At 40.1% G+C, this 24,657-nt stretch overlaps 1 protein-coding gene across 1 annotated transcript in view; it reads right to left on the bottom strand.

Moving 5' to 3' along the window:
- Positions 1-22,164, bottom strand: part of Elmod1 (ELMO/CED-12 domain containing 1) — a 30,690-nt gene extending 8,526 nt beyond the window's left edge. The window contains exons 1-8 of the mRNA XM_013009570.1: positions 22,094-22,164; positions 17,658-17,803; positions 17,509-17,537; positions 16,089-16,186; positions 12,571-12,700; positions 8,716-8,849; positions 5,839-5,907; positions 1,288-1,338 (exon numbers count right to left, since the gene is read on the bottom strand). Coding sequence (XP_012865024.1) covers positions 1,288-1,338; positions 5,839-5,907; positions 8,716-8,849; positions 12,571-12,700; positions 16,089-16,186; positions 17,509-17,537; positions 17,658-17,802 — 656 coding nt within the window. The 5' untranslated portion in view covers position 17,803; positions 22,094-22,164. The remainder of the gene's footprint in view (positions 1-1,287; positions 1,339-5,838; positions 5,908-8,715; positions 8,850-12,570; positions 12,701-16,088; positions 16,187-17,508; positions 17,538-17,657; positions 17,804-22,093) is intronic.
- Positions 22,165-24,657: the final 2,493 nt, after the last annotated feature.

Genomic DNA, 24,657 nt, shown 5'->3' with positions numbered 1-24,657 from the left:
AAATGCCAATCAATTCAATATAAACATCACAGCCAAGAACTATTTGTCCTCTATGGTATGGAAGCTTGATTCATATTTTTAAGTCAATTAACATTTTTTCTACTTCATGTGTGTTCTTTTTTTTTTTTTTTATCGGTCGTGGGGCTTGAACTCTGGGCCTGGGCGCTGTCCCTCAGCTCTTCAGCTCAAGGCGAGCGCTCTACCACTTGAGCTACAGCGCCACTTCCGGTTTTCTGGTGGTTTATTGGAGATAGGAGTCTCACGGTCTTTCCTGCCCGGGCTGGCTTTGAACCGTGATCCTCAGATCTCAGTCTCCTGAGTAGCTAGGATTACAGGCGTGAGCCACCAGCGCCCGGCTTCATGTGTGTTCTTAAAAAAATTTATTGTTAAGGCGATATACAGAGTGGTTACAGTTACATAAGTAAGGTAGTAATTACATTTCTTGTCTAACTTGTTACCCCTCCCTCATTTTTCTTCCTCTTTACTCCCCCCACTCCAACTCCCCAAGTTGTACAGATCATTTCCAACATATTGTCTTGTGAGTATTGCTGATATTGATTTTCAACTGAGGAAAAATTTAACTCTATTAGTATAAAGTATATTTTCTAGTCTCTTTTTGATGTATATATTAAAAATGGAAAGGAAGCCAGGTGCCCATGACTCACACCTGTTATCCTAGCTACTCAATCTGAGGAGTGTGGTTTGAAGCCAGCCTGGGCAGGAAAACCTGTGGGGCTCTTATCTCCAATGAACTACCAAAAAGCCAGAAGTGGAGCTGTGGCTCAAGTGGTAGGGCACTAGCCTTGAGCAAAAGAAGCTGAGACAGTGCCCAGGCCCTGAGTTCAAGTCCCAGGACTAGCATGAAGAGAAGGGGTAGGGTATAAATTCTCAAACTTTCTTTGTTGCTACAAATCTAGCACAGAACTATGTCTGGATGAAAGGCATTATCGGAAAAAAAGTGTTTAAAGTACATTTTTCTCTAATAGCCCTATACTTGGTAGAAAACCTTAAGAACTGACAAATCCATCTCTAAGTGATATATTTTGAAAATGATTTCCTTACAGCTGTAACTTTCTTTATCTTGGCAGTGGATTAGAGATAAAGTCATACATAATCATACAATTAAGTCTAGAAACATAAATGGGTCCTTCTGAAAAATATCTGGGCTTCACATTCCATCAGGGCAAATGGAATTCCATCCTGTCATCATTCACAGCACTCCGAGGACATTTTGTGCTGTATCTCGTTCAGACTCACAATCTTTACTTAAGTGAGATTTGCACTCACCCAATTGCTTTATCCATCCTTTTCTTCTCCCATTCTGCTTTGCTGAACTTACTAAAAGAACAAAGAAATAAACAAATACCATTTAATCTTAATAGATATTCACTTTCTTGTGCAAAACTATTAACTATGTGTCTGTACCTTGGCTACCCAAATGCTGATCTAATGAATACCATCAGCGTTAAAAACAACAGTATGAGCAGAACATGGCAACAGCTGGAGGACTGGGAAAGGAGGCTCATGAGCTGGAGGCCAGCCTATGCTACAGTGTGAGAACCTGTCTTAGTAAAACAGAACAACACAAAAAGCAACAATGCACTTTCATATGAAGTTCATAAGCAGACTTATTTGAGATTGTGAATTAACCCGCAATTCACTTTAGTATTAAGATATTCTTTAACATCAAGACATTCCTTAACATTAGCCTCATCACAGACTACCTTTTTAGTGAAAGCTTGCCTGCCCTCATCTCCTTCTCTCCTGACTAGAAGTTGCTTCACGCTCAGGATTCGCCACTGGATTTTGCTTTGTTTTTATCTCGAGGTATTTGTCCCACTGCAGCCTATTTATGACCCCTGCTTCACATTTTCCAAATAAATGTTTTATTGGTAAATAAATGACAGAATAAAGAGAAGGGGGAAAGAAAGAAGGAGGGCAAAGAAGAGGAAAGAGGAAGAAAGGAAGGAAAGGAAAGAAGAAGGAAAACAGGAAAGAAGAAAAGAAAGGAAGGAGGGGCAAATGGAATGAGAGAGGGAACAGGAGGAAGGAACGGCATACAAAGTTTAAAACTTCTGTTCCAGGGGCTGGGAAGGTGGCTCAGTGGTAGAGCACTTGCCTTGCATGCATGAGGCCCTGGGTTCGATTCCCCAGCACCACAAAAGGAAAAAAGCTGGAAGTGGCACTGTGGCTCAAGTGGTAGAGCGCTAGCCTTGAGCTGAAGAGCTGAGGGACAGCACACAGGCCCAGAATTCAGGCCCATGACCGGACCCAAAAAAATAAAAATAAAAATAAAACTTCTGTTCCAACAAGTGCTATGACATTTCCCTGGCTAAGTCAGCTAAGCTATAACAGCTCTATTTAATCCATTTCCTAACTTGAACTTCTAAATAAAACTGTGTTTATTTGTCTATCTCCCTCCACTGCTGAGGTCTTGTAGGGGAGAAGATTGTTCTGCTCTTCCTCCTGAACGATGTAACCTTTATTCGAAGGGTCACAGTAGAAACAACAACCACGACAAAACACAAAATACCAGTTAGCGTTGGAACTAATCATTTTGAAAGTAGAGTTCTGAAAGCTTAGCTCTCCTCTGAAGTAGGAGAAAGCTGAGTTCTCTGGAATGCGGGACAAATGCTGTTACGAAGCGTGTACACTATACACACAAGACCACAACTAGAAAGTATTATAAGATACACACAGCACACTACCACAATATATACCACAACAAACACACAGCATACAAGCACAAAATATCATGCAAAGGAGTTACCTTAGTAACTATGCTTTCTACCCTGCAAATGACTGGCTATGACTCAAAGTACCTACTTTAAAGTCATGTTAAGATGGCAGCTGTTTTTTTTAAATATAATTTTATTGTTCTTATTGATAATTGCGCTGTACTGAGGGGGTTGCTAGTTCATAAGTCAAGGAACGAGTACATTTCTTATTTTGGACAATGTCACCCCTTCCTTCACTTTCCCCTACTTTCTCACTTCCAGCCCTGCCCACAAGTTACGTGGCTCAGTTTTCATGGAGCGTATACTGTTAACATGACTGCAATTGTTCACTCTTCTTCCCTCCTTTTCTGTGCCCTTCCTTTCCCCTTCTTAAAACAAAACAAAACAAAAACCAAGCTGGGCACTGGTGGCTCACACCTGTAATCCTAGCTACTCAGGAGGCTGAGATCTGAGGATCGTGGTTCAAAGCCAGCCCAGGCAGGAAAGTCTGTGAGACCCTTATCTACAATTAACTACCAGAAAACCAAAAGTAGAGCTGTGGTTCAAAGTGGTAGAGTGCAGGCCTTGAACAAAGGAGCTCAGACACAGCACCCAGGCCCTGTGTTCAAGCCCCACAGCTGGAAGGTGGGAGGGGGGGTCCAAACCAAAGCAAAAACAAACACTTGAGTCAATTTGAAGCAATTAATACATGAGTTTCAATGTGTACTGTGATTTGATGGATAAAGTATGATATCTATCTATCTATTTTTTTTTTGCCAGTCCTGGGCACTGTCTCTGAGCTTCTTTTTGCTCAAGGCTAGCACTCTACCACTGAGCCATAGTGTCACTTCCAGCTTTTTCTGTTTATATGGTACTGAGGAATCAAACCCAGGGCTTTATGCAAGCTAGGCAAGCACTCTACCACTAATCCATATTCCCAGTCCCTGATAATTTTATTTACATGTCTATACACATGTATGACACACACCGACATAAACATCAGTCTCTTCTTAGATAAAAGTAGCCATGCAAACTCTCAAATAACTCCTCTCTGATGGCTGGCATAGGAGCTACAAATTAAAATCATGCATTTTTATTTATTTATTTTTGAGAATGGTTCACAGACCAACTTAATCTCCCTCCAATGAAGATTTCAAATCTTCAAATGAAGACTTGAAGCTTCGCATATCTTCTGACTGATATTCCTTTAGGAAAACCAGCGTGGACACATGGAGACCCTCAGCCAATTTTAGTTGGGAGGGAGTTAGTTCACAGGCTCCATATTACAGAAATATGCAATTGACAGGATATAGTTAAAAACTCAAAATAGCATCCTGTCAGCTATGCACTGTATCACAAAAAACAAAGTGATTTTAATATTTTTCTTAAAGAAAAAGAAAAATTTTAAGCCGGGCGCTGGTGGCTCACATCCTAGCTACTCAGGAGGCTGAGATCTGAGGATTGCGGTTCAAAGCCAGCCCGGGCAGGAAAGACCATGAGACTCCTATCTCCAATAAACCACCAGAAAACCGGAAGTGGCGCTGTAGGTCAAGTGGTAGAGCGCTCGCCTTGAGCTGAAGAGCTGAGGGACAGCGCCCAGGCCCAGAGTTCAAACCCCACGACCGACAAAAAAAAAAAAGAAAAGAAAAGAAAAAGAAAAATTTTATATATTAGAGAACCTTACAAATACAAAGGGGCAGAGTGCAATATAATTTAATGAACCCTGACCAAATGGGGCTAGGGTGGAGGACCCCCCAAAAGTCAACCTCCTCCTGAATACTGAGAACATTATGATAGAATTCATAATGCATAAGCCTTATGAATAAGCACTAACAACTACGCTGCAGTGGTGCCAAGGAGAAAAATGACACAAAACCATGAGAGCAAAATACTGGAACTCACCTTAGAAGAAAAGCAACTAACAATGCACACACACACACACACACAGTAACTATAATAATCAAATTAGAAATAGGTGAATGAAAGAATAACTTTTCTTTGTGCAACCAAATCCCCAATTAAACATCCCTCTTGGGGATTCCATTCTGTGTGGAGTGGTGGTCAGCCTTTAGGTGATGGGTCTTTTAGATGAACACTCCCTCCAGCCACGTTCACCTGTGGCTGAACAAAAGGCTCCTTTGCCATTTTTCCATCTGCTTAGTTTCACCTGATTTGCAGCTAAGAAAAACAGTCCTCAAAGAATGAATTACATGAAAACTTGGTAGATGCAGTATTTTAAAAAAAAAATAAATCTGTATCTCTTTTACAAATTCTTACCCCAATGCATTCTAAAATAAAATAAAGGAAACGAAACACAAAAGCAAAGACAAAATACCTTATTTCCTCTTTAGTGATATCCCTTCACGAATTCAGTAAAAGAAAAAAAATGTTAAGAAAGGTAAAAGAAAAAAAATGTTAAGAAAATGCAAATAGAATTTGGATATGATGGTGGTAGAAAATAAGGCACAATAATTCTAGACTATCTCAGGTAGTTCTTGGGGTCAAGGCCTGGGTGCTGTCCTGGAGGATTTTTTGCTCAAGGCTAGTGCTCTACCACATGAGCCACAGCTCCACTTCTAACTTTTTGGTAACTGGAGATAAGAGTCTCATGACTTCTCCTGCCTAGGCTGGCTTTGAACCAAGATCCTCAGATCTCATCTTCCTGAGTAACTAGGATTATAGGCGTGAGCTACTGGCATCTAGCTGGTCCCTGATTTCTTTGTTTTGTCAGTCATGGGGCTTGAACTTTGAGCCTGGGTGCTATCCCTGAGCTCTTTAGCTCAAGTGAGCACTCTGCCACTTGGGCCACAGTGCCACTTCCTGGTCCCTGATTTCTTGACTTCCATGCTATTTCCAATATACCCTCTTAGGTATCTATCAACTGTTTCTCTCAGACCCAGTCCTCCTGAGTCTTTCAGGACATGAGTGACATAATCAGTCCCTTTAAACACATATCCCTCTTGAACGAGGCACTTGACATCTTAATCCAAGAATCAATGCTCAAAGAGTTCACCATCTATTCGACAAAAGGGCTTGTTTGGGAGAGTTGTAGGCCTCTTGATAATCTCACTTGTAGGCCTTTGCCTAACCTATTAAGCCCAATCCATCCTTCACCAGTTACCTGCATTTTGGATGAAGAGAGTCAGAAAGGACCTGCTGAGCCGCTGTCGTGTCCCTTTCTGCAAAATACCTGCAGTGGGAGAGAAAATGAACTGTAACTCTGAGTCCGCTGAATACATTTACTTTGCTCCAGCTTGAGGCCAGGTGAAATTCAGAGATACCCACATAAGATGACCCCTTAATAAGGTTATCAGAGGCATAAAATTATCACTTGTTTCAGAGAGAGTGCCGAAACATTTCATCTCTAAAAGAATCAGCAGAAAAGCAAGTACTTCACAAAAGGACTTCATAAAAGTACTTTGTAAAGGCAGTGAGCATATAAAAGCAAAGCATACATGATTTAATTGGATGTTCATATAAGTTTATCTATACACGTAGGTTCTTGAATTTCCTTTCAGAAAAATTTAGATCAGCAATTTCATTAGTCTCTGTGATTATTAATGAGATTGAGTTTCATTTCATCTTTTGGTTGTCCTTTGGGGCTTTTTTCTTTCTCTTTAAAAAAATTTTTTGTGCTAGTACAGGGGCTTGAACTCAGGGCCTCATATTCTTGCTTAGCTTTTTTCCTTCAAGGCTGCCACTCTACCACGTGAATAACACTTCCACTTTCAGCATTTTGCTGTTTAATTGGAGATAAGAGTCTCTCAGATTTACGTGCTTTGAGCCTTGATCTTCAGATCTCAGCCTCCTAAGTAGCTAGGATTATTGGCATAAGCCACCAGAGCCTGGCTAATCCACCTCCTTGATTGTTAAGATCTATTTGCTATTCACTCATTCACTTTACCTGATGATGTAGCATTTCAGACATTTCATAAAACAATAGATGGTGAGTCAACTCACTAAACTTAAAGGGAAAGAGTTAAAAAGAGAGCAAGATGCCACCCAAACCAGCTCAATGTATTGCTCCCCTCGCAGAGTGATGACAACAGACAAAAGCCAATGTGAAAAGAATTCTGTGGTTCGAAAAATGATGACTACTGATGAGTATCAATAAAAAAATAAGAAGTGCAATTAGCTGAATCACAGTAAACCTATACAAATAAGAGTTAAATTCTATTTCAAAAACAGAGAAGCCAAATCTGTAATCCTAATTAATCAGGGAGCTGAGATATGGAGAATCACGGTTCAAGGCCACCCTAGGCTAAGTTCCCTAGCTAGATTCTATTTCTAAAATAACTAACAAAAAGCAGGGTTGGAAGTATGGCTCAAGTGGTACAGAACTAGCATGAGGCTCAAAGCCCAGAAAAAAAGTAAAAAAAAAAAAGTTTTGATCAGGAAACTAGGGCACCAACTCCTTACTAGATAACTAGCAACCAAATAGAAAAACAGAGCAACTGTCCATTGTGTTTCAGAGAAACCAAATAACCATAGCTGATAAAGGAGATAGTGTCTATAAAGTTCTGGCCAACAGCGGTGGGAAGGAGAACAGAATCAGAAAAGCCAGATCAGGTGGTTCAGAGGAGATTAAGGAAGCAGGAAAGGCAAATGACCCACTAGGCTAGGATGGCTTTGACCCATCTGAGCACAAAGCTGTAAGTACCACATATCTCCCCCATGATGACGACCCAGTTACTTTAAGCCTTTCGGAATGCCTCCAATTTCCAGAAAATACAGAACATGGTGCAAGCAGACAAATCCTCACCATGGAACATTTCTGTAAGACATTTCTATGATCTTGAATCCAACTCATGACACAGGAGAGGGGGGGCGAAAGGACAATCAGAGGAGAGTGTACAACTGAACCAAGCGCAATGGGTGGTCTGATGTGAACTGAACTTGAAAAAAAGTAAGTTTTAAAAGACACTCTTGGAAGAATTGGACAAATTGAATATGGACCTTTTTTTTTGTCAGTCGTGGGGCCTGAACTCTGGGCCTGGGAGCTGTCCCTCAGCTCTTCAGCTCAAGATGAGGGTTCTACCACTTGAGCCACAGCACCATTTCCAGTTTTCTGGTGGTTTATGGCAGATAAGAGTCTCACAGACTTTACTACTGGGGCTGGCTTTGAACCGTGGTCCTCAGACCTCAGCTTCCTGAGTAGCTGGGATTACAGGCGTGAGCCATTAGCGCCCAGCTGAATATGGACTATTGTGGAGTGTTAGAAGATTTTTTTTGAAGAACCCCAAACATCAACATTGCATTATATTAACAGTTGCTGCTAATAGAATGCAATAAATCTCACAAGGAAATATTGACATATTGGAATGAAAGGGATGAAATAATAAATGATATAGGGTTTTCGTTAACACGTTTATGTCCAAAAAATCACGGTGCAAGAATTTCCATCCTTGACAATTCCTGCTTTGAGGTGGTCAGTGTAAGGCGCTATTTTTTTTTTCAAACCATCTTCTTTACATTTTTTTCCCGCATGTTTGAAGTTTTTTATCATACTGAAGTTTTAATAATATATTTCAAAATGGATGGACCTAAAACAAATCATGTTAAGTGAGGTTATCCAAGCTCAGCGAGGTAAACAGTGCCTGTTTTCTCTGTATTTTCTAAAATATACCTGGACATGATAAATTATACAGGACATTCACACAGTGAAACCAAAGGAGCAAACTCTTAGGGGAGGAACTCAAAGACACAATGCCCACATGCCTCTGATCATATAAAATAGTATTTATCAAGATGAACTCCAGGAAATGGAAAAAAACAATATGTTTGAGATTTGCTTTAAAATGCATGACATCTGTTGACATAGGAAGAAAATGCAGGCATTTTTTAAACAAAATGTTGTAAACCTGAGTTTCCTTTGAGAGGATGTTTTTATGGAGTCTTTTAGGCAGGGACGTCTGGCCCTAGTAACTGTACTTGGCCATTTCAATACATGAACACCAGAACATCACTCAACTACTCAATTACTCTTCATTTTACTTACTGCAAATTATAGAGGCCCAGAAGTCCCATTCCTCGAAAATCTGTTTTCGGATCATCACCTTGGAAACCAATTTCACACCATTGCTTAGAAATCCGAGCTTCCAGGGGAGTATTGGGCTTTAGGAATTTCCATAACTGGAAGCAAAAGAAAAGAATCATGCTGGTGGTTATAGACACACACAAATATCCTTTCCTGTCGGTAGAGATTATGGGAGTTACGTTATTAGCAGCGGAACTGCAAAGTGAGACAGACAATTAAAGATGTATCCTCTTCCAATTTCTGTAATAACAATTCTCAAAGTATGGGCTGAGGCACCGAGGGTGTTTCGGCCTGGGTGAAAACAAAAACAAAATACTGCTTCACAATAGAACCAAGAAGCTATTTGCTTTTCATACTGATGTCAGGAGTGAACTGTTGGATTTTTCCAGAAAGTGTATGACATGTCATACACATGATATCATTGCTCCAATGGCAAGAGGATATATAGTTGGATATTTTAGTGTTTTAAATTTTCTCATCAGAAATGAGGTAGACAAAGAGACAGATCATCTTCTATATAAAAAAAAAGCCCTTTGGAACTCTCTAAAATATTTAAGGGTATAAAGAGAAAGAGCAGGAGAAAAATTGAGGACGTGTATTATTCCACACCACAGAAAATACTTTCCTTAACATCCTGTCAAACCATTAAGCACCCTGGCTTGCAGTTTTTAGTCTAGAAAACTGCATGACTCGATGTGTTGTGTAGAAATCTCCCTCCAGAGGTATTTTAGAAGAAAGGATCTTAGCCGGGCACCAGTGGCTCACACCTGTAATCCTAGCTACTCAGGAGGCTGAGATCTGAAGATCTCGGTTCAAAGCCAGCCTGAGCAGGAAAGTCCGTGAAACTCTTATCTCCAATAAGCCACCAGAAAACTAGAAGTGGTGCTGTGGCTCAAGTGGTAGAGTACTTGCCTTGAGCTGAAGAGCTGAGGGACAGTGCCCAGGCCCAGAGTTCAAGCCCCATGGTGGATAAAAAGAAAAAGTTATGGAGGAATTAAAAGACTATCATTATCTGACTTATGAAATGGCAACCCCTCTGTACAACACCTTAATAATAATAATAGTAAAATTATATTTTTTAAAAAGACTGCCAATGCTGGGTGCTAGTGGCTCATGCCTGTGATCCCATCTACTCAGGAGGCTGAGATCTGAGGGTATCTGTTCAAAGCTAGCCTGGGCAGGAAAGTCCGTGTGACTTTTATCATCTCCAATAAACCACCAGAAAACTGGAAGTGGCGCTGTGGCTCAAAGTGGTAGAACACTAACCTTGAGCTAGAGTTCAGGGATAGTGCCCAGGCCCAGAGTTCAAACCCCACTACTGATTAAAACAAAAAAGACTGCCATTGCCCAAGTTGGAAATGATATGACCCAAATGGATTGCAAAAAGCCTGCCTGCCCTCCAGCTAATTCAGTGGCAGAGAGTCTTGGGCTTGTTCCCTAGAAGAGTGAATCAGACCTTGACTAAAGTTAGAGTTTTCTTATCTCTAAAATAAACAGTTATGCTGGGCATCAGTGGCTCACACCTGTAATCTCTGCTACTCAGGAAGCTGAGGATCATGGTTCGAAGCTAGCCTGGGTAAGAAAGTCCACGAGATTCTCATCTCCAATAAACTACTCAGAAAAAGCCAGAAGTGGCAGTCTGGCTCAAGTGGTAGAGGGCTAGCCTTGAGCACAAAGAGGCTCAGGGACAGTACCCAAACCCTGAGTTCAAGCCCAAGCATTGGCAAAAATAAATAAACAAATAAGACTAAGTAGACTTTGTTTACTTAGGGTGATAATCAAAATGATAACATGCATACCTAAATCATAAACCATTGACAAAAGTATGTTCTAAAGACTCAATATGTAGTTAAATGAACTACAACAACTCACACATTTGCCCTACAATGCACCAGCACACATACCAGACCAGCTAAAGCTGCTGCATCTCAGCCACTGCCAATCAGTCATTCTGGGAGTGAATTACTCATTGTTTGTGATCACTTTGGTCAGTAGACAACCTTTCCCCACTTTCTCCACCTCAATTTCCATTTGAAGTCCTTATCTGGGGTGCTATCACCATCAGAAAACGGGCAACAGACAGAACAAAGCAATGAAAGATGGAATTCAGCCAGTAAGTTAGCTAAAATTAAGCAGGGAAGAAACCTAAGAAGAAAACTGTTGCCAAGGAGGCTCCTTTAATTTTTAATGATTCACATCAGAGCCAGCACTAATTAGCAGAGACAAATGAATCATCTGCTTAAGTGCTTACATACACAAAAACGTACACTCCTTCACACAGACATGTAACTGGAGAAAAAACTTTTAAAAATTACACCTTCTCTTGACATTTCTCCATAAAACAAAGTTAGGGCACCAAAACAAACATTTCTTTCTAGTTCTGTTGCTGCCTTGTTGAATTCTGGGGAGAAGCGAAGAAATGCTCTAATTCTAAAATGTATCTATTTTCAGAAGTGAATGTAGAAAATCTTTTGGATGAGTAGCTCTAAACATTGGCTTTGATTTTTTTTCTTAATTTCTTGACTTCAAAATTCAATTTTTTGAGGAAAAGTGTTATTGATATTTTATTATATTCCATAAGCTCCTGTGTGATTTGTAAAGTTTTTCTTTGACAGCCAGGAGTACTTATAACTCTATTATTTTTTCTGACAGTTTTAACATGCTGAATATAAACTTTTTCCTCTTCTTTGAATACTCTCCAAGTCCCACGAATAAATAATCAGCATTAAAATCTTGAGTAATTTCCCCAGAGAGCTATTGCTTAAGTAGAAACCAAGCTCATCTTCTCTGATGTGTGTTAAAAAGTCATAAGCGAAAATCCCAGGACTCTCTTTGATTAATGCTATTTCTCCTATTGGCTTTCATTACCTGTGAAACCGTCTAAACTTGATCCAAACAGGAGAGTCACCTGAAATCACCTCTGTGGTTTTCTCACATTGCAAAAGTAAACTAGTTGTTGGGTTTTGTTTTGTTGTGTTGTGTTTTTTTGGTCAGTCATGGGGGCTAGAACTCAGGGCTTGGGAGCTTTCCTGAACTTTTCCAGTCAAGGCTAACATTCTATCACCTTGAGCCATAGCTCCACTTCCGGTTTTGTGGTAGTTAATTGGAAATAAAGGAGCCTCTCTCATGGACTTTCCTGTCCATGCTGGCTTTGAACTGTGATCCTCAGATCTTAGCCTCCTGGGTCGCTAGGATTATATGAGTGAGCCATTGGCACCCAGCTTGAAGTCAATTTTTTTTTGCCAGTCCTGGGGCTTGAACTCAGGGCCTGGGCACTGTCCCTGAGCTTCTTTTGCTCAAGGCTAGCACTCTACCATTTGAGCCACAGGGCCACCTGCAGCTTTTTCTGTTTATGTGGTACTAAGGACTCAAACCCATGGCTTCATGCATGTGAGGCAAGCAGTCTACCACTAAACCACATTCCCAGCCCTGAAGTTAATTTCTTATATGATTATTTGATGAAAAAAATTTGCCTCCAAGTTGTGAACTGTCAAGAAAACCCAGTCTTGCCGGGCGCTGATGGCTCATGCCTGAAATCCTAGCTACTCAGGAAGCTTAGATCTGAGGATCACTGTTCAAAGGCAGTCAAGGCAGGAAAGTTCCTGTGATTCTTATCTCTAAAATAGCCACCAGAAAACCGGAAGTGGCGCTGTGGCTCAAAATGGTAGCCTTGATCAAGTTCAAGCCCCATTACCCAGTCTTACCCTGTCTCAGTGCCTGTGTCTTATCTTTGTATCCCCAGCATCCAAATAAAAGCCTTGGACATAGCACATGCTTGGCAAAATAATAACTGACTGCAATGTGTTAAGGACTAACCTTCAAGAGCATTTCCTCGTGTTGAGGGTTCTCAGAATCATAGGGCTCTCTGCGCAGTTTTTCCACATCTGCGATAAGGTTTCTATAGCCCACGATTTGCAGGAGGCAAGCCTGAAGAGAGATTCCCAACCTAAAGTGTTCAAAAATAGAAGACACACACAAGGAATAACAAAACTACTTGGGATATGTCCTCACTTTACTCATGTATTCACGATGCAACTTTTTATATATGTACAACATCCAGGAAATGATTCAAATATGATCTCGCTAGTGGAATTACATTCTCCAGATGGATAGCTGAAGAAATGAGCTCAATTTCTTTTCTCAGCTTTTTTCTTTTCTTAGCTTTTTCTTAGGCTAAATGGATCATTTATTCAGCTAATTTGTTCTTCATGAAGGTGACTTGAGAATGAGAAATAAAAAATAACAGGTAGAAGCCCAGCCCTTGTGGCTCAAGCCAGTAATCCTAGCTACTCAGGATGCTGAGATCTGAGAATCATGGTTCAAAGCCAGCTAGAGCTGAAAAGTCCAATGAACCACCAGAAAACCAGAAATGGCTTTTTGGCTTAAAGTGGTAGAGCACTAGCCTTGAACAAAAAAGCTCAGGGACAACACCCAGGCCCTGAGTTCAAGTCCTACAACCAACAAGAAGAGAAAATAACAGGCAGAGATAGTTGGGTAGACCAGAATTTTCCTTCAGAAGGATGTGTGAGGAAAAAGTTACCTGTATTCATCTGATGGCATTCAATAATAAATCTTCCCATACTATTTTGTGCTTATGTGTTCTAGCTACAATCACAATCATTTATATTTTTTCTGGTTCAAAATGATCGAATAGTGGTAATTTTATGTAATACTGTCCAATCTATTTTTTTCTCCTAGTGTACTCAGTCAGCATTTTTGTTGTGGTGGTATTATATGATACAGTAGGTTTAAAAGTAGGAGCAACAGGTCTGAGAATTATAGTACTTCAATCATAAAGGGAAGTGTCAGCCTGGGACACTAAACCGAAATAAAATTATGTGCTCAATTAAATGGTCTTTAATTTATAATTTAATAATTACTTGTTATCAAGTAGGTATATCAAGTGATTGCTTGTGAGTGGCACAGATCACCACCAGAAAAATCAGTGTAAGACCAAGGAGAAGGTTTGTTTTGAGAAAAAAAAAACAAAGTGGAAAACTAAGAGGCGGGAACAAAAAGAGCCAACTAAAATCTGGTCTGTAGCAATTTTCTATATGCCTATAGAAAATTTTATATATAGCTGGACTGTAGCACTATAAATATATTGGCCTTGAAAGGAATGGAAATGAGGGGCTCGGAAGGTGGCTCAGCGGTAGAGTGCTTGCCTTGCATGCCTGAGGCCCTGGGTTCGATTCCTCAGCACCACATAAGCAAAGAGAAAAAATACAAAATAAAGATGAGATTATTTTAAAAAAAAAAAAGAAAGGAATGGAAATGAAAGAAATTAAGGTCAATATTAGTAAGAGTTTTATTATTTGAAATATTTTCTCCATGTTTAATCTCCTATTTTTTTTTTCCTTTTGCCAGTTCTGAGGCTTGAACTCAGGGCCTGAGATGGTCACCTATTTTTCTTGGCAAAGTATGTAATTTGTTCATACTAAGTTTTGTCAATAAAAGTTTGAGAGGAAAGGCGTTCAAACCCACACAGATGTGTTAAAAAAAAAAAAAACCACCCAATCAAATAACAATGAAAGTCAAATGCTACCAATACCTTTTTCTAACAAATTTTAAAAAGGAAGAGATGAGAAATGCTTTAGAATGCAATTTCTATACCTTATAATAGAACAGCTATAGGAATGATTTGTTGTTATATTTAATCCAATCTAATCTCTAAATATCATTACAGGACAATGACGTCTTTTCTGCCCAGTTCGTACATACATACGTGTGTGTGTGTGTGTGTGTGTTGGTCCAGGGGCTTGAACTCAGGGCCTGGGCGCTGTCCCTGAGCTTTATTTGTTCAAAGCTGGTGTTTCACCACTTGTGACACAGCTCCACTTCTGGCTTTTCAGTAGTTAATTGTAGGTAAGAGTCTCGCAGACTTTCTTGCCCCTATTATTTTGAACCTTGACTCTCAGATCTCAGTAGCTAAGATTCTAGGTATGAACTACTGTTGTCTAGTCTAGACTTATATGTTGGATCAGACTAATTTTGAATGAATTGCCTTCTTATCACTTCCCCAAAGGAATAAAATATATGTCAGCAGATTAAAAATATATATTTAGTATATAATTAAAGCAAACTTAACATCTGAAGGAAGAAAAGGCAGCTAATTAGCTGAAGTGGCTTCCGAAGGCTGGAAATTCAGTTTTTGTGCTGAGCCCTCAGAGAGCTAATCCCTACCACCCCTCCAAGAGACAGACGCGCGTCAAGCCTAAAGTCTCAAATGCAAGGGACTGCACTCAGCAATCCTTTCAACTCCAGCTTCCTGACTTTGGCAATTAAGAGCCTTCCTCTTTTGGCAATTAAAAGCTTTCCTTCAAGGTAACATCTGAAGTTCTCATGTATATAGATCGAAAGGACAGCTTGATTGTTACAAACCTAAAACTGTCTCCAAATATATCTACATTTGGAATTTATTCTACCCATTATCCTTAGCCCCACATTTTATAAAAAAAAATAGTTGCTGTACCCAATGGAAAAGCAGAAAGCTAATTTTAAATGTCACGAATGTTGCCAAATGCATTTGAAGACTTCCAAGATGAGAGGAATAAATTATAAAGTTCTAAAGTCTTCAAATAAGAAACCATCTCTTCCTCCCACACATGCCTGTCTTCTTGATAAGCAGGTAGGAAAACTGTCTCCAAGATGCTCAGCCTATTATGAAAGAATATTCATGAGGGCGCTGAAGGAATATTCTAGATGCAGCAGAATCAGCTTAGGTACATTTATGACTTGAACATTTGGAGTGCATGCAAAGCAGCCACTGTACATACGGTTGTTGACAAATAGGTTGTTTGTTTGTTGTTGTTGTTGTTTTTGTCGGTCCTGGGGCTTAAACTCCAGGCCTGGGCTCTGTCCCTGAGCTCTTCAGCTCAAGGCAAGTGCTCTACCACTTGAGCCACAGAGCCACTTCCAGTTTTCAGGTGGTTTATTGGAGATAAGAGTTTCACAGACTTTCCCGCCCAGGCCGGCTTTGAACTGTGATTCTCAAATCTTAGCCTCCTGAGTAGCTAGGATTACAGGTGTGAGCCACCAACACCTGGTAACAAATGGGTTTCTTTATCCCCCGTTCCTCTCTCAGGGACATCTCTCCCATAATTATGTTCATCGCATCTTGGAAGTGGAAAACAAACACAATGGCAGTTCACAAACACAAAAGGCACCTTTTGTTTTTATCCATCAACTGGAATCCAAAAAACACTGATGTTATTTCAGGAAGAGTGTGAAGGAGTTAGGACATAGGGAAGGGAGGGACAGGGAGAGATAAGACAGGAAATGTATGGCTAGCTGTTACTTGGGTTCTATATTTCCCACATCCAAAACGTTCTTACTGTGGATTTATGTCGGGGTTAATATTTTTCAGTTCCATGATATCTTCTATGGTTTTCTCAATTGCATCAGGGTGAACACTCACTGAAGTCTGCAGCAGCTGGAAAACAATGCTTCAGTCAATTCTCTTCAGTGTCACCACTGGCTTAAAGAGTGTTTCCTGAGACAAAGCTTCCAGTATTTGTTTAGGCTATTTGTTGGTGTTGGTGATCATGGGGCTTGAACAAGGGGCTTGGGCACTGTCCCTGAGCTCTTTTGCTCAAGGTTAAGGTTCTGCCACTTTGAACTACAATGCCACTTCCAGTTTTCTGGTGGTTAGTCGGAGATAAGAGTCTCGCGGATTTTCCTACCCAAGCTGGCTTTGAACTGCAATCCTCAGATCACAGCCTCCTGAGTAGCTGGGATGACAGGCATGAGCCACCACAGCCCAGCTTGTTTGATCTAGTGTAGGAAGGCTTAAGCTCAAAGCTTCTAGTATTCCCTCCACCCCTGCATTTTAAGACAGCATCAGTGAACTCATGCAAGAAGTTTTCATTTTGACTGATTTTTGTGCCTTGATATCTTTACAATTGCTATTTTCCCATTAAAAGGTATTTCATGTAACACACACATACCAGAGAGAGAGACAGAGACAGAGACAAAGACAGAGAGAAAGAAAGAGAGCTTCCGTTTTTACTGATGAGTTGAGTTTTAAGCTACTTATATTGCAATATTACATTTCCTTTTCCACACACAATATATTTCCCAGTGTTACTGGACATTATATCAATCTTAGGGGTGAAAAATGAAATAATAAGATAAAACTATTGAGAGAACAGACTTATGTCTGCTCTTTGATTTGACTGGAAAGGGTCAAGTATAAAGTTGAAAGGTTTGAATAATAAAGAAATATTAGAGATACTAGTGTTGCTCTATTTTAGGAAGTAGTATAAATAGGGCTAATTCCACAGTAAATAACATGCTGCTGGAAGCTGGTGGCTCACATCTATAATCCAAGCTACTCAGGAAGCTGAGGTCTGAGGATCATAATTTGAAACCAGCCCAGTTAGAGAAAGCATGTGAGACACTTATCTCCAATTAACTACCAGAAAGCCAGAAGTAGAGCTGTGGCTCAAGTAATATAGCACCAGCTTTGAACTTAAAAAAAGAAAGAAAGAAAAAACTAAGGGATAGCATCCAGACTGAGTTCAAGCCCTAGTATTGGTACACACACACACACACACACACACACACACACACACACACACACAAACACAGATACTTCACTTCACTTCTGACATGTAGTATGCTGCTAGAAAGGTGGCACTGGTTTTCATAGTCAATGATCTACTTTATGTTTCTTGGATTTTTTACTTTTTAGGATATTGTACATCCTGTTAGTAAAAAGTCGCTGGAAGAAAACAAGGAAAGAATTGTGCTTACCTTACTCTTTGAATCCCTCAATGATGTTTCTGTTAAGACAGTAACCAAGAAAGTCATTGAAAAATGGTCTTTTATGAGTGGCTTTCAATTGTTTACTTGAACATCATATTGTAGCCTCAACCCAATCCCTGGTGCTGTTCCCTGCTTACCAATTTTCATGGTTCTAGATGCTCCTGGCTTGGTGTTGTAGCAGATGCGTTGCAGTTCACATCTTCCGGTTAGCTTTCTCATTACAAATTTCAGGCAGCGCCACAAAAATTTACAGTAAAAATACAGGCACACCTGGATGAACATTCTGTGAAAAACAAAAGACACCACCCTTCCAACAGAACTCTGGAAGAGAACAGAAAGCAGCCACCACCACCGAGAAAAGAAGCCCAGAAAGAAAAAGCCATAGGTTTCTGGGTTATGCAAGCGTTGTTTCTAATTCCATGTCTCTAAGTAATCAAACAGGCCTGGCCTCTCTCCCTTAGCTTGTTTTTGCTCATGGCTGGTACTCTACCACTTGAGCTACAGCTCTTCTAGCTTTTTAGTGGTTAACTAGAGATATGAATCCCAGGGACTTTCCTTCTTCTTGGGTTGGCTTTGAACCATGATGCTCAGATCTCAGTCTCCTGAGTAGTTAGGATTATAGGCCACTGGCACTAGGTACCTGTATCATTTTATTTGTAGAAGCTACACTCAGGGTAACTATGCAACTTTAGAATGTCACAAGTCTAGAAATTTGATTTTTGCATGAAACAGAGGCTAAAACATCAGAATCCTGTATAACCCCACTTCTGCCTAAACCGTTTTGGAAATAAATCAGGTCCTTGAACATACAATTCTTCATGTCAAGATTGCCCCTTCTGGGCTGGGAAGGTGGCTCAGTGGTAGAGCACTTGCCTTGCATGCCTGAGGCCCTGGATTCGACTCCTCAGCACCACATAAGCAAAAAGAAAAAAGCCAGAAGTGGTGCTGTGGCTCAAGTGGTAGAGCGCTAGCCTTGAGCTGAAGAGCTAAGGGACAGCGCCCAGGCCCAGAGTTCAGGCCCCACGACCGGACCCCCCCCAAAAAAAAGATTGCCCCTCCTCTAGACATGGAAGAAGGCATTGTCTCATCTCTTGGACATTTCCAATTGTCTTATATTTATGGTCAAGCCCTTCCTGATGTCAATTAACTCATTCAACCACTTCCTATATTTCTTTCTTCCTTGCCCCTATGCTTTATCTCCATTTTCCCTCAGGCATTGCTGCCTTCTTCAAGGACTTGGTTGTGTGGCTAGCTCACCTTGCCTGCTGACCAATCCCCGTACACCTTGAATCTGCTGGAAAATTTCCTCATCAATATGCTGGATAAACACTTCGACTTTTGATTCTCTTGGAGGAGAATCAAACGTCAGACAGACAACATTCTCTGATTTGAGCTTTTCAGAAACTCTATCTTGGAGAAGTCTTTCCTTGGTTCTTGCTCTAGAGCATTTTCTTTGTTGTACACTCTACCTTACTCCAATAAAGCCTCAGCACCTTGGAGCTATGTTGTCACTGATCAGATATTCACATGTATCTCCCACTTGTGAATTTGTCTTTCATTTTGATTTCTAATATTTTTGTGTGTGTGCCACTACTGGGGCTTGAACCTAGGGCCTGGGAGCTGTCCCTGAGCTTTTGTGCCCAAAGCAAGGGCTCTCCTCTTGAGCTACAGCTCCACTTCCAGCCTTTTGGCAGTTAGTTAGGGGTAAGAGTCTCTTGGACTTTCCTGCCCAGGCTAGCTTCAAAGTGTGATCCTCAGATCTCAGTCTCCTGAGTAGTTAGGATTACGGGTTGAGCCACCAGCACCCAGCCTGACCTTCAATTTGAAAAAAATGTACCTATTAGTTTATGGTACTTCTTAGAGTCTCAAAATAATGCAAGCTTTAGCAACAAAGATGGTCCATCACTGAGGAGCTTTTATCCAACTCAGCTTCTCTGTATCCTAGGAGGCAGAATTATCTTCATTACTTCCTATTTGTTTCATTTCTAAAAGATGTATTTTCCTTCAAATGCACAGTAATTACTTCTAGCTCTAAAAAAAGGTGACTCAGAGTCACTGAAATCAATGAGTAGGTAATTGATAGCTTCAATAATGTGGTTTATTCCCTAAATGAATAACCCCTTGGCTGTATACACGTGTTCAAACTTCTTTGGTTCCAGTATTTTAAACAGCTTTGAATTGGAACTAAACATTTTAATGGTCTTATTTATACAAGGGTATGGGGGTCTATGTCTGACAAATGCAAAGGGAATTGAAACAGTGTAAATAGCCAGGCTGCTATGTGAAGATAACACCATGAAATATTTGCAGATAATAACATCACAATCGAAAATATCTTACAGCATGGAAAGGTCCATGATGTAGCAAGGTGGCTTCCAGGACAGGCCATCCTCCCCTCCCCCATTCCAAGCCTGTTTAATAGGACTCTAACTCCAAATCTTCCCTGAGAAAAGGGCTCTGACAATTGTTTATGGATGATAGTGTAGAAAAATGTTACAAGTAGTTTCAAGTAGAAAGATGGCACAAAGGAATACATATGAAATTACCTACTTTTCCTTTAAAAAAATAAAATAAAGCCAGGTCCTGCCTGTATTCCTAGCTACTTTGGAAGATGACATCTGAGGATTTGCAGTTTGAAGTCAAGAAAGTCTATGAGACTCTTATCTCCAATTAATCACCAGAAAACCAGAGGTGGAGCTGTGGCTCAAAGTGGTATAGCTGCTAGCCTTAAGCCAAAATACTTGAGAACTGTACCCAGGCCCTGAGTTCAATCCCCAGGACTGGCACACTAAATTAATTAAAGAAATAAAGAAAAGAAAAGAGGGCTGGGAAGGTAGCTCAGTGGTAGAGCGCTTGCCTTGCATGCTTGAGGCCCTGGGTTCAATTCCTCAGCACCACATAAGCAAAAAGAAAAAAGCTGGAAGTGGCACTGTGGCTCAAGTGGTAGAGCACTAGCCTTGAGCTGAAGAGCTGAGGGACAGCGCCCAGGCCCAGAGTTCAGGCCCCATGACCGGACCCCCCCCCGAAAAGAAAAAGAAAAGAAAAGAAAGCTTTTAATAGTGATGTATAAACAAATGAAAAAAAAAGTCTGTCAGGTTACACAACAAAAATATCACCTGTGATATCATTAGCCAATAGCATTATCAGAAATTTCTATTTTTTAAAACTAAATATGTTTACCTTTTCTATCATATATGTATATATCTGTATTATTTAGAGAAAATGAAAATTGTGGCAAAAAATCAAAAGCCATTACAAAAGTGCCTATAAAATTTTCTTTGTGTAAACAGTTACTACAAATCAACCACATTCTGCTGAAAGACAAAAAAAAAAAGGATTTACTATGTTGAAAAGCCTACTGTTCAAGTCAAATATGTTTTAAGATCTGTTAGGATTTAGGTTAACAGCTTCCAAAAAAAAGTAACTCTAAAAATAAATTTAGTGGAACATTTTAATTAAACAAGTGAGAAGATTTTATAAAATCTCAACTTGTTCTTTTGGAAAATGTTCTTCATTTTTCCAATTATTGGATAGCTAAGCCAGAAAAAAAAAAAAGCTTGAGCAGTATCGTTGCTCACTGGTCCCTTGCCAAATGGCAATGATATTAATTACTGGAAGACATTATTCCTGTTATTAATTAAAGGCTAAAAGCTTTCCATGATGTCTGTGCCATTTACAATTTTTGTAAATGGCCTTCCATGTGGGCCAGTGCTAAATAAGGCCACTGCTCAAGTCTGTGCCTAGCACTGGATCTTCCCAGAGACAAAGGTTCTGATTAACTGTTTACCAAGTGCTGTAGTTTGGATTTTGAATGGTCCCCAAAGGCTCATGTGTTAAAGGCTTGGTACTCAAGGTGGCGCTACTGGGAAGTGAGGGAGCCTTTAAGAGGTAGGGCCTAATGGGAGGTCTTTAGGTCATTGGGAATATGCCTCTGAAAAGGGTTGTGAGATGCCCCCTCTCTCCACTCTCTGGCTCCCTGGCCTTAAGCATTTTTTGCTACTCGCTGTGCTTCAGCAGTTTCCAATAGTGATTCTTATCTCACTATGGATAAGATCTGTTAGACTTAGGAAACAACGAAGTAATCTAAAATACTAGATGGAGAAAATACTGGTGACCACTTCTATTTGTTCGTTTGCTTTTTGGTATCATGGCTTTCTTAAAAATAGTGTTCAAAAAGAAAAAGTTGCTGTAGCTTCTTAAGATGAATGACTTGCTTAAGCCTGTGGAGAATAATAACAGCCTACTACTCTTGTCCTATTTCCAATATTTTCTGTTACTGCTGTTTTTAATATGCTGTGGAGGGAAGTTTATGACTGACTTCACAATAGCATTCTTCCATACAGCAATTATGACCATGTTTCTTATTGAACACTACTAATTCTTTAGCATGAACTGCAGTAGCGACCCAATATAAATTATTCAAAATGGATCCTATCTCAGCTGACACATAAAAGCAAGCTCCTATCTTGTGGTGGTTTGTTAAATGAATGCATTCAGCAAGGAGGGGAACTTCAGAAATGGGGTTCCCCTAGAACCATGTAGCACCCTGCTGGAGGATGGGGGGTGTGGGTACCTGAAGTGCAAACCTATTCCATCATCTTAAATTTGTGAGTCTGACGTCTTCTTTTGGAATAAGGAGAGAAAAGTGGCTTATTTTGAACAATTTCAATGAATGTGCTAGTGAGAGTCAATTCTTGCTTGAAGGAATCCTGTAATAAATAAGAAGCACACTATGGGTGAGAAAGAGATGTATATTTAAAAAAAAAATCACAGTTGTTGGCTCAAACTACAGTTTCCCAAATGAAATACTTCCCTACTAAATGGCCATAAAGAAAAGAGAGCTGCCTTCTGAAAAGTAAAACTTAAGAGTATCATTGAGGGAGATACCTATCATAAAACAAAGCTATTCAACTTCTATGGCTGGAGCAAAGGCCACTGCTTTTATATTTCAGGTAAGTTTTATCTGCAGGCTTAGAGAACAATCGTTGATCATGGGACAATTAAACTATAAGTAAATGACTGGTTTACCCTTTTCCATTCAAGGAAAAGGAGATGTAGCTTTATTTTAATAACATTGTTAATCAAGTTTTGTTTTTTTTAAATCCAGTATTCAAAATGATGAATTTTATAAGATTTATTTTTAAGTCACAGAATCATAGTGCTTTGGATATTTGTAATGGAAAGCAGCAAACACATTATGCATTGACATTTTGAAATTATTCAAGTGCAATCTCCAATGTAAGCTCTTATTGGTGAATAACATATTTTTTAAACAATTAAAATTAAATAGATTATAAATAAATGATAGTTATCAGAGGGAAACACTAATCCTCTATTACCCATTTTGGGCCTAAAATAAGGAATAAGGAATGAACCTCTTGTTATTATTATACATTTGCTATAGCATATTTAGACCATCTTAAATCACTGAGTTGGAGGATCTTCACAGTATTTTAAGTAACTTAATTTCTATTGATTTAAAGACCTGGAGGAGTTGAAGGAAAAGATTTTAGATGAATTGGAAAGAAAGGGGAAAATGAAGTTTATCCATGGGAACACACACACACACACACACACACACACACACACTAGAACTCACAATGTTGCATAAAAGGAAAAGGATTGTGGATCTTGACAGTAGAAATAGTCAATGTGAGCAAAGAACTTAATTTCTTTACTGCCTGTGATGTCGCTGTATAAGAGACAAACTACACACAGTCTAGGAAAGATGGCAGGGAAAATTTGCAAACCAGCACGATGATTCCAGATTGTTAGAGAGAGAGGGAGAAGAAAAAGCATACCGTTTGTAAGACTGGACAGGAAAGCCAACCTGGTCTTACAGAGAGGGGAAGAAACACCTAGAAAATCAGCACGTCTTACTTCAGCACAAAAGTGAAGACTCAAATGAATGCCTACATTAAATCTAAGACATAGTTTGAGTGGCCACAGCTTTCGCCGATCTTGCTCACTCTCTGGAGGAGGGGTGTAATAAGCTAGGATGTGCCCAATGAACTGGCCTCGAACATCTACGGGAAAGCACAGGACAGGAGAGCTGGGACGTGGATGGCGGAGGGAATCCAGGAACAGCTCCAGGACAATGAGCAGACCTGGGTGGTCACCTCAAAAAAACTGCTTGAACTCAGGGCCTCCCACTTGCAGTCTACTATTTGGACTATCCCAGCATCCCTTTGGGCTTTAGGCATTTTTCGGATAGGATCTCTCACTTGATCCTCCTGCCTCTGCCTCCCGGTAGCTAGGAAGACAAGGTGTATACTACCACACCTGGTTTGTACTTTGAGAGAGGGTCTCACTGCTTGAGGCCTGATTGGTTTCAAATCTTGGCCCTTTGGTCTCTGCCTCCAATGGAGATGAACACAGTCAGTGTTGTTTATTTGCATATATGAAAACAATAAAATCTGAAGTGTACAGATACACTCTGTTGGCTTCTAGGTAATGTTGAATTCTTCTCAGTGAAAGTCAACTCCTGGTTCCTATAATATATTTGGGTTTGGGATTTTTTTTTCCAGTCCTAGGACTTGAACTCAGGACCAGGCTCTGTCCCTTTAGCCTCCGTGTGCTCAAAGCTGGCACTCTATCACTTGAGCCACAGCACCACTTTTGGCTTTTTCTGAGTAGTTTATTACAGATGTATTAGATCTTCGTACCTGGGCTGGCTTTGAACCATGATCCTTAGATCTCAGCCTCTTGAGTAGCTAGGATTACAGGCATGAGCCACCAGTGCCCAGCCTCATAATCTATTTGTTGAGTGTGGGAATTAATACCTGATTTACTCAGGCCATGTTGACATAAACTTCTTTGGTTCAAATAACCAAAAGCATTCAACCTGAGTGGGGATGGACCACAGGGTATAAATGACATACTAGCTCTGAGTTTATAGAACCTATTATTCCTGCTTTTCCTTCCAAATTCCATATACATGACTGTATAATGACTATACAGTATAACTTAATAGACAAGCATTAGGAATATAAACTAAAGTCCAAAACAACAATCAACTAAGGCTGGATGATGATCAAATTTCCTTTCATAGTTGTTGTTGTTTTTGTTATGGAACTTGAACTCTGGGCCTGGGCACTGTCCCTCATCCCTTCAGATCAAGGCTAGTGCTCTACCACT

Source organism: Dipodomys ordii, unplaced genomic scaffold, assembly GCF_000151885.1.
Source record: "Dipodomys ordii isolate 6190 unplaced genomic scaffold, Dord_2.0 Scaffold10, whole genome shotgun sequence".
Lineage (NCBI taxonomy): Eukaryota > Metazoa > Chordata > Mammalia > Rodentia > Heteromyidae > Dipodomys > Dipodomys ordii.
This window is presented reverse-complemented; position numbering and strand designations above follow the sequence as displayed.